The sequence below is a fragment of the Rhinichthys klamathensis genome, unplaced genomic scaffold (assembly GCF_029890125.1).
Source record: "Rhinichthys klamathensis goyatoka isolate OS25496 unplaced genomic scaffold, OSU_Roscu_1.1 h1tg000121l_1, whole genome shotgun sequence".
In the NCBI taxonomy this organism is placed as follows: Eukaryota; Metazoa; Chordata; class Actinopteri; order Cypriniformes; family Leuciscidae; genus Rhinichthys; species Rhinichthys klamathensis.
This window is the reverse complement of record NW_026606658.1, coordinates 4,307,165-4,317,178: the sequence shown is the minus strand read 5'-3', so window position 1 is coordinate 4,317,178 and position 10,014 is coordinate 4,307,165. Positions and strand designations below refer to the sequence as shown.

At 37.9% G+C, this 10,014-nt stretch overlaps 1 protein-coding gene across 2 annotated transcripts; it reads right to left on the bottom strand.

Annotated features, from left to right (window-relative positions):
• Nucleotides 1-878: 878 nt before the first annotated feature.
• calm2b (calmodulin 2b, (phosphorylase kinase, delta)) lies at nucleotides 879-4,293 on the bottom strand. 2 transcript variants are annotated; one of them, XM_056255598.1, is made up of 7 exons: nucleotides 4,191-4,293; nucleotides 3,071-3,101; nucleotides 1,744-1,887; nucleotides 1,465-1,571; nucleotides 1,209-1,344; nucleotides 1,061-1,110; nucleotides 879-897 (listed from the first exon to the last, which is right to left on the bottom strand). In XM_056255598.1, exons 1-6 carry the CDS (start codon nucleotides 4,191-4,193, stop codon nucleotides 1,082-1,084), a joined length of 450 nt encoding a protein of 149 aa, XP_056111573.1. In that variant the 5' UTR covers nucleotides 4,194-4,293; the 3' UTR covers nucleotides 879-897; nucleotides 1,061-1,081. The 2 variants fall into 2 exon arrangements, with proteins under 2 accessions (XP_056111573.1, XP_056111572.1); XM_056255597.1 differs by lacking the exon at nucleotides 879-897 and having other exon boundaries at nucleotides 1,004-1,110.
• Between the last annotated feature and the right edge of the window lie 5,721 nt (nucleotides 4,294-10,014).

The following is a 10,014-nucleotide window of genomic DNA, read 5'->3' as shown; positions in this document are numbered from 1 at the left end:
CCAGGATTAGGCCTTTGTTCAATTAGGAAATTTAAATAGATTTTTATAAACATCAAACATGCCTTAGAAAAAACATTACTTGTGTGCATCTTGAGACAAAACAATGACACCAATATATATTTTAAGATATGTGCCAGTTGCTTTCAGTTAAAACAGCTCAAACATGCATTTTAGTCTGGGACTAGGTTTAAGCTTAGTCTGTGAAACCAGGGGTAAGTGTTTAATTAAAAGCTAATTACACTGAAAATAATCACAATATCACTCTAAAGTTTGTAGCAATGACAAGGTAAGTGGGTAAAACCAAACTGTAGGTACAGTTTAATAACAGCAACATACCTTGTAAGCTAATGCTTAACAACCAAAATACTGACAAATTCTCTTTTTCATTCCAACCAACTAAGCAATGATTTGAAATAAAAGGCAGGGGAAAGCAGTTTTTGGGTAAATTGTTAATTTTATTGGAAAACAAATATACAACTTGGAATGGATTCTGAGGCATGGCTGTGCCATAAGCAGTTACAAAAAAAAAAGTGACTAATTAAAAAGCATAGTAAGAACAGAACAAATACAAAAAGATTAGAGTGTATGAGTACCTGGCGATAAACCCGTTAGTATTGAATTCAATGATGTTGCAATAGTGCAATGCTGAGGACTTTTCCCATTTCTATTTATACTCAGTCCATTGTCCATGCAGAGTTGTGCCTCCACATAAAATCGAAAGAGAGGAAAAAAAAAGTCATGCCAAAATTGTTGAAATGACGACACACTGTCAGTCAGCTGGACCCTTGATGTCACCGTTCGTCAGGTGGGCAGGCAGACAGAGCAACAGAAGGGGAAAGGGGGCTGTGCGCAGTCAGTATCTGTGCCTATACGCATCACCTGGTCCCATAACTGCTCCTTCTAACAGATTGTTTACAACGGTTAGGAGTTGGGGGGAGGCATGAGCACTCAAATATTATAGTATACATGCAAATCCTTTGGACAGCAGGAGAGGATGGGGGAAATTAAAATGAAACATTGTACAGAAATTAAAAACAAGAAAAGGCATATAATTTTATACAAGAAATTCTGTACAAGGCCTTCACTTCGCTGTCATCATCTGTACAAATTCTGCACAGAAAGAGAAAAGGAGAAGTTTTAAGAGTTACCGCAAACAAACAAAACTCAATTCAAAAAATGGATGTAGACTATTGAATTACAACTTTTACCTTCATAATTGACCTGACCATCTCCATCAATGTCTGCTTCTCTAATCATTTCATCCACCTCCTCATCTGTTAATTTCTCCCCCAAGTTTGTCATCACATGGCGCAGCTCAGCAGCACTGATATATCCGTTCCCATCCTGACAAGGACCGGTGAACAATGAACAATGATCCATCCAAATTATTTTAAGTCTAGAATTGTTACCAGCAAAGCCTTATTAGCAGGTTAAATGAATGCAACAGTTCTTCAGAAGCCTTACCTTATCAAAGACACGAAAAGCTTCTCTGATCTCCTCCTCGCTGTCGGTGTCCTTCATCTTTCTTGCCATCATCGTCAGGAACTCAGGAAAGTCTATTGTTCCATTACCTAATTAAAGGGCAAAGTACACAGTCAGATAAGTAACACAGCACTTTAAGTGAATATAATTTCTAATCGTGATAAAATACTTCAGGGTTTCAAGTCATATGCAAATTGGACCCTACTCGCAAGAGTTCACATCATGCTGATGGCTAATGTAGCAGCAAAAATGTGTCCTCACCATCTGCATCCACCTCATTGATCATATCCTGCAGCTCCGCCTCTGTAGGGTTCTGGCCAAGAGAGCGCATGACAGTGCCCAGCTCTTTCGTGGTGATGGTACCATCCCCATCTTTGTCAAATAGCGAGAACGCCTCTTTGAACTCTGTGAGAATTAACAGTGGAGACAAATCAGTTTGAGTCCCATAACCACATTTTTATAAACATGTCAATCACTTTCCCATTTAAGCAGTACTTCAACTCCATGTCTAGCTTTTTAAATAATTAATTGCTTGTGAACATTATGATTCCACATAGCTTAAGGCATTTTGTAGATCCTATATGCAATTTGTCCTATTTGCTATGCACTACATGTCAGAAAAAGCTCAAACTTTAAAACAAGTCCCCAAAGCTAAAAGTAGCATAATTGTCTATAGCCAAGACCAGTAACAACAAACGCCTTCATAGATAAATGACTAAGATGACAGGGTGCCGAGGGAGACACACAAACACCCCAGAGCCATGGCAACAACTGACCACCACTACTAGTGTTAGGCCTTTGAGTTTAACCTGACCCCCCCGAGCACCAGTAGTTAAATGCACAGACATGCAAAATTAGATCACTTTGTATAGATGCCTCAAGTACCATCTACACTTAATTTCACAAGATAACATTTTACAAGAAGGTCCAGCAAGAGTCAGCATTGTCACTAAATAGTTTAAATGGGGAGAATTTATCCTTTAAGGCATAGTCAAGACAAAACTATAGTGACAAGTGAGACTGCATTTCAGCAGTGCATGCTTTTCCCCAGCGGTCTGAACACTAAAGGGTAATACAAACTCCCCTCTGTGCCAACACTGTTCATTGAGTAGAGCTGATGAGACTGTTTGATACTCCCTTTGATATGACATCAGACATTACAGATGCACAACCGGCGTTCCTCTGTTACACAAAACACTGGCCCATTTCAAATGTTTTACTATAAACATGCACAATAATACTAAAGCTTAAGGAAATGCATTAGGCTCACTTATTTCACTGTATTTTTAATGAAATTTATATATATATATATATATATATATATATATATATATATATATATATATATATATATATTATTATTGTTATTGTTTAGGCTCACTTTTTTTCTTAATAGAAATAGCTAAAGTTATGCACAAGAGTCTGCACATTCAAGGAGGCGATAACCCATCCATGTCCACAGATTTGACTAAGATACCACCTTAAAAGGCTAATTATAACAAACTAGAACAGCCAGGCTATTTCAAAACGCTTTAAGCCAACGCAGAAACTGAAGGGGTGTGTAAGCAAAGAAAGTAAAGGACCTTACCGGCTATTTGCTCCTCTGTGAGTTGATCGGCCTGGGGATGGGAAGAGATGCAAACAATCGTATTAATAAATCATGCGTACAATATACTCACTACGAATTCGTAGTGTTTTGGTACTCTTGACATATCTAGCAACCCGTGTGAGACCAAACAAAGACCTCAGATTCCCTCCCAGCTACATGTTACGACATCAGCTCGAGAGAATAAAGTCTCAACACAAGACACTCCTAACAACAGCAGTTCATCCACCCACCTGATTCCTGGTATTTGGTGAACTATTCTCTCGTGGCACTATAGACAGTCATTTTAAATAGTAAATGTAACCTTTTTACTGTTGTTGTAACGTTAGTCCTGACCTATAATGCTCGAGTAACCCGAGTAACTTACTGCAGGCTATTTCACAACGAGCCAATCTGATCACTACGTTGTAACATGCATGCACATAACTTAAACTAAATGGATATAGGAGCAAAATGTGTGATGCTGAACATTAAGATCCTTAAGATGGTTCAGGAATTAGAATACATAAATCCTCCACGACTTCATGCTAAAAAGCACAATACACAAGTTTTTTTGTTTTGTTTTTGTTTAACCGGCTAACTTACTTTTCTTAACGCTTCCCGTTAACGTTATACACCCCACACGTGATGCTGCCCAGTCGGTACAAAACCAGAGCGTAAAGAAAATAAGCAAATTATGTTAAAGGTTGTATAAAATGTGACTTATTGAACCCCATTACCAAGCTTTGTAATGAGGAGCCTACGTTACGATGTGAAGAGGAAACTGAAAGTGAAGGGGCTCAAGCACACCCCTGAAGTTTAGCAATACTCCCTTCGCAGAATATCTTAGGTTTAGCCTGTGATATTTAAAAACCCGAAGCGAAATATAACTTAAAGTAAGTTACATCAAAAACTGAAGATTGCGGAGCGGCGCGTCATGTATTCCTTCATTCAGTCCATCCCCTGTAGTCGTAAATTTGGCGGCATATTTCTGTAAATATTAACAAATACATTCTTTTTCTGTTTCTTGACTTCCTTACTTCCGCAAAAATAGTTGTAAAGATGGCATATATTTTCATTAACGCATATCCATCATTAATTTGAAATATAGGCGTGCACTCACCATTTTCTCTTTTTCTCTGTCAGTCTCCCTCCGTCTCCGTGAAAGATTCACAAATGGTGGTCGGAATATTGGTATAGACCCGCCTTAACGGTCGTACATAAACACCTCCCATCTTCCTGTATTTATCCGCCAAAACGCACTGCATTCTGGCCAAGGGTGCGTCGGAAATGCCGCAATATTTGTCCACGGACCTAAACAAAGCTTGAGCAAAAGTTATCTATGTCATTATTCATAAACAAAATAGTCTTTTTATTGTGCTATCGGCAGATATTGACGCATAAGTACAGGCGGGACTATCTGACGGCGGAAGAATACTGTACGCGTTTCGGTTGTGCGGATGACTCTGATTGGTTCGTTTGTACCTGCAATGCGTCACTCCCTGGTCACACACACTGTAGAATTTGCCCTGTCGTAAATGCCATGAGATAAAATAGGGAATCACCTGAGCCGTTGTGAATTCCACCCTTAGGGTGCCAAAATTATAGTGTTAATCTGCTGGTTAAATGTTAAGATTTTTTCAATTACATAACACATACATTTCAATTACATGTGGGCCTATTACAATGCATCTTCACACAGATGATACAACTTATTCATTAAAGGTTTACTATGTTGGGCTATTGCCTAATTTATGGACATATTGTGCAATTCATGAGCATTTTTAGATTCACGGAACTTTAAATGCTTTAAATGTGTAATCAAAGAAAGGTTGTACAAGTAAATGCAATTATAGGCCCTATATGCACAAGGCCCATTCACATCCAAAACAATAACTAGCCTATATAATGATATTAACTATTATATAAACTATGTTAGCGTATATATTTATAACATTCTGTTTATTGTAAGCGCACGCTGCAGTCTGCCGCTTCAAAAGACCATTTGAAAATAAATTATATTACTTCGATAGGCCTACTTTCGATATTTCGTAAAGAGCTTGTTAAACGCATGATAAAACCCATGAACATGGAATATATTGATAGAAGGGCCACTGTAAAACACAAGGATGATAACTGTAATGATTTGTAAAGTTTGTTCTAAAACTATGAGAATATGGAACAACACAGAGGAACAATATCATTGATTGGAATCACTTTCAGAATGATTTTTTTCCACCAGCTGATGAACAATAAATGCATTGACAGCCATTCAGAATCTTTAAAGCATTTAAAGTCACCATCAAAATTGTTTTTATGGAATATTGCAGTATTTAATGATTTATCTGTGGGCAGCATTCTTTTTTTTTTATGTGCCCCTGTAATCTTAATCTATATAGACAAAATCAAGTTTCAATCAACTACATTTTTTTTTCTTTGTTCGAGAAGGCTTTCACTCGGATATATGTCAGAACAGGGAAGAAAGACTATCACAGCTTCCGTTTCATGAGGACTTTAAAGAAGACACAGCAGATTATTGCTGAAGTGAAAGCACTTCGAAAAATGAAAGTATAAAAAAAGTTATGGAAGTTTAAATTGACTGTAAATCAAATGTACTGTACTAAAATATTTTTATATAAAATATATATTTTACAAAATAACTTTTACTCTAAAATTACTATGAAAACAAAGCCATATGTCTAACCAAGTTGTGTTCCAAATTTGAAGTTGATATCACAAAAATTTAAGTTCCTATGAGATTTTGTTTAGGAGCTGTACCAAACATATCCACCGGGTGTCCAACATATTCCATTGAATTTTGTTTTGATGCATTCTCCTGTGAGAAATTAATAAATGTCTGTCCGAATATCACTTATATCACAAAATATGGAACCGTGCCGAACAAGCCAGTAGCACCTCATTGCAGTACACGAGATCCAGGGGGCGGAGTTGGATCCAGATCTAAGGGGTGGAGATGGGTAGGATTAGGGGTGGGGTTAGGGATCAGGGGGTGGAGATGGGTAGGATTAGGGGTGGGGTTAGGGATCAGGGGGCAGAGATGGGTAGGATTAGGGGTGGGGTTAGGGATCAGGGGGCGGAGATGGGTAGGATTAGGGATCAGGGGGCGGAGATGGGTAGGTTTAGGTATATGTAAGGTAGGAGGAGTTGGATCTGTATCCAACTCCTCCCCCTGGATTTCGTGTTCTGCAGTGAGGACCATCTCGAACAAGCCCTGAAAAGTGAAGCCAAAACGTCTCGATCGCCCCCCAGTGGCCGGTCCTAGTATAGGTCATAAACCCCGCCTCCCCATGTTATTCAACAGCACGGGAGACCAACTAAACAATTAAATTACACTTCAAATATCGTTTTTTCCAAATATGGTTTCTGTCATTTACTGTAGTTTTTATCACGCTGATGTAATTTCAAGTGTTTGTTTTTAAAATAAGTTTGTTTTTAGTTAGTTATTGGATGCGGTGGTGGTGACGTCATGATTGACAGCTGTGATTGACAGGTTCTCTGAGCGAAGTAGTCACTGAAGCACCAACAGACTTTTTTTTCGGGATCTTCGGAGGACTGAGGAGGAGATTGGAGCTTTAAATTTAATATCTAAATTTCTATAATTAATAAAAAAAAAGTGCAGGAGCGTGTTCTTGCGATTGATTCTGCGAGAGTGAGGGCGGGGCCTTGATTTCACGGCTTTACTTCCTGCTCACTACTGCGCAGGTCTGGTCCCGAAATCGCTACTGCGCAGACTCAAGTTCCAAGATGTCAGCGCCATATCGGGATACTGGCGGCTGCACTTCTGACCAATGGAAGAGAGCGAAGGGGCGTCGTCCATCTTTTTTTACAGTCTATGCTCAGACCTTTCCGACGATATGCGTTTTTTTTTTTTGTCAAGATTAGAAAAGGTTTGATTATAAAGTAACCTAGTTAAAACAAATTTTGTAATATGAAACCTGACACCGCCCACTATAGGGGAGGAGCCCGCTAAAATAATTTAGAGTACCGTTTCCATGGTAACACATCGTCCAATTTAATTTCATAACGGTTTACAAATTTTGAGTTTGTAAGCTTTTGAACCTAATTTATGATGAATGAATACTAAAATATGTGATGTGAAAAAAGGCGATAAAAAAGAGTGTCAAGCTTCCCGCTAACGGGATGGTGACACCACATACTGTATCTGCTTTTTGTTATCATTTAACAACCAAAACAATAAGGAAAGCAAACCAAGGTCTATATGATTAAGAGAGTTTGATTAATAAGATCGCAAAAAGCCAGTAATTACAATGGCACCAAAAGTGATGCCGACAACCAGATCCTGCCTTGTTTCAAGGCCTATTCAAGCTTAGCCAGCTTCTCAATGCTTGACTGCCTTAGCTCCAGGCCACCTGTCTCTGGCCATGTCCCAGGTCTGTTGGATATTGAAGGAATGAGAAGACAGACTGTTGCTGAGGGGGGTTGAGGCATTTTTATACTAAAAGAGCAGCAGGAGCAACTGAGATTATCTATGAGTGAACAACAGTCCTCAATATTGTAAATGTGATACATTTGAATAGGTGCTGTTGGATCATGGAGTTCACTATTAATGTTTTCCATGTCTCTGGACCCCCTCACCCCTAACCACCACCACTCCAAAAAGGAGATGACTGAATCAAGCTTCCTTTTAAGAAAACAGTTACGTCTAAAATGAACTTGGGTGGTTCCTGCATACTTGCCTTCCCAGAGGTTGTAAAACCAAGGGAAAGAGTGAATCATGCATTGGTTACACACAACACAGGCAACATGTGTGCTTAATGCCTCTTTCAGATTACCAACAGTTTCCGCCCTGTCTGGAAGGGTGTCTGGTATCTTAAAACCTTATTTGTTAACTGGAATAAAGCAAGTTTAAATTGAAGTGCTAAAATACAAAAACAAAATACTAACGAGTACTATAATAGTATATAAATACTAATACTAAAATTACACCTTTTACACATTTTTCATACAGTCTTGCGCTGAGAATGTTATATGGTTACTTTGGACAACATTGTAGTTTCATAAAATATCATGACATTATTATTGTACAGATATATAAATATGGCATTGTGAAAAATGATCATTATCATGATCGTATTCAAACGAATTAATTCACTCAGGATTTTAATCTAGTAAAATGAGTGCAGGTGAACCATGTGTATGCGTTTAACTATGCCAGGAACTTTGGTAATAAGATGCCAATGTCTGTGAATGGGTAATCGAGGACATAAAAAGCCATGTGAGACACAGATGGTTGATAAACACTGGTATAAAGAGCCCCTGACCACTCAGGTGTTTACTCAGAGCGAGGGCCATGAAACTGAAGACCTATTCATTCTTAATGCACATTGAGGCTTTGTAGCAAGCACTGGCAGACTTTGCAACACCAGGCTCCGGTTTCCCAACATAGACCGGTGTGTGCCTGTATGCATGCGCGTCTGTGTATGTGTGGTTGTGTTCACGAAGCTGTACATAAAGGAAAAAGAGCGTGACTGAGATTGTCTTTCCCTTTCTGAGTGTCCATCTGTTTCCCTCTCTCTTTTTTGAACGACAGCCAAAGATCATGTAGTTGAATAATAGTGAAGGCAGCAGTTATCAATTTTAGGCAAACTTCACAAAAAGTGAACGATACATGGTAATTACGGAGAGGATTTATACCAAACTCACATAGGCTGTCCATCGAGAATGGAAGGAGGATCTTTCAAATTCAATTCTGCAAAATTCAATTCAGATTTTGCCACAATGGAATTCACAAAGGCTTGAATCTTGACAAATAATAGATAAGCTCTGGATCTTTGGCAGTAAAGCCGATTTAAAAAGGGGATTTATATTCATATAATCTACCACCTCTGTGCGATTTCTCAATGAGAACAATAAATAAATCAGAATTAAATGGACAGAAAAAGAGTGTTTTGTGGCAAACGCAGGCTTTTTTTTATTAACATCAGGAGCTTTATGAGATCAGTGGTATAAAAAAGCTTAATTATGGATGGTTTTTGGAGCTTAGTGTTCAGAGAGGTTTGGCATCTTCAATTTCAATCTTTGTAATTGAAAAATGTGTACTGTATTACATAATGCAATCGTTTTAAGTTTACATTATTCTTCATGTTGACATAATATATCTATGAAAAAGGCGATATAATAAACTGCCTGAATGCATATGACAACCTTTGTGTAAACAAAACAATACATTCAATAATAAGATCCAAAGAATACATGACTGCAGCACTAGGATTAGATTTAGAAGGACAGATTTTCTATCTACAAAGGACATAAATTATGTCACATGATCCTTCTTTAATGCCCTTTGCAGATATGCAGGGCTCCACGGTTAAAACAAACCTCAGCGATAGCTTTAATTGCCGCAAATAAAATGCACAAACACGGTGGGTTAAAGTGCAACATAACTGATATTGCAACAAAAGGATTGCTGGAAAACATTTCAATGGTAAAAAAAAGTAGTGACCTTAAGACATGGCTTTATAAAAGGAACAAACATGCAGAGTTAAAAAACAAACTGATGTGTTATGAATATTTATATAATATATTTACCCTAAACTTTTTTGGTCAGCATAGTTGTTTGTCTAAGACATTGTAAAATGCTCCCTGTAATTCAAGTACAGCAGAGGCTTCAGTTTCACAAAAAGCATTAATATTTAACCACATATACCTATTTGACATCACCGAACCCTCCAGATAATTAACACACTTTAAAAATTAGCTTTAGAATATTCTGTACAATTATCCTGTTCTTTATTAGAGGCTGTATATGTATCTATTTATTAACATAATAGCAAAATAAGCATGCAGTATAAGCACATTCAAAATTCAAAATGAATTCTACATTGTATTTAACCACTTAGATTCGCTCTCTGTCTTTTTTTTTCTTGTTGACTCCAGACGGCCCAGTTTTAGACAGCTGATATGCA

Bases quoted from the DNA above. Each gene is read 5' to 3' on its own strand.
- calm2b (XM_056255598.1), bottom strand. The intron at 1,888-3,070 runs GTAAGGTCCTTT...TAATTCTCACAG, and splicing joins CACAGAGGAGCAAATAGCCG to AGTTCAAAGAGGCGTTCTCG. The intron at 1,111-1,208 runs GTAAAAGTTGTA...CTTTCTGTGCAG, and splicing joins TGGTCAGGTCAATTATGAAG to AATTTGTACAGATGATGACA.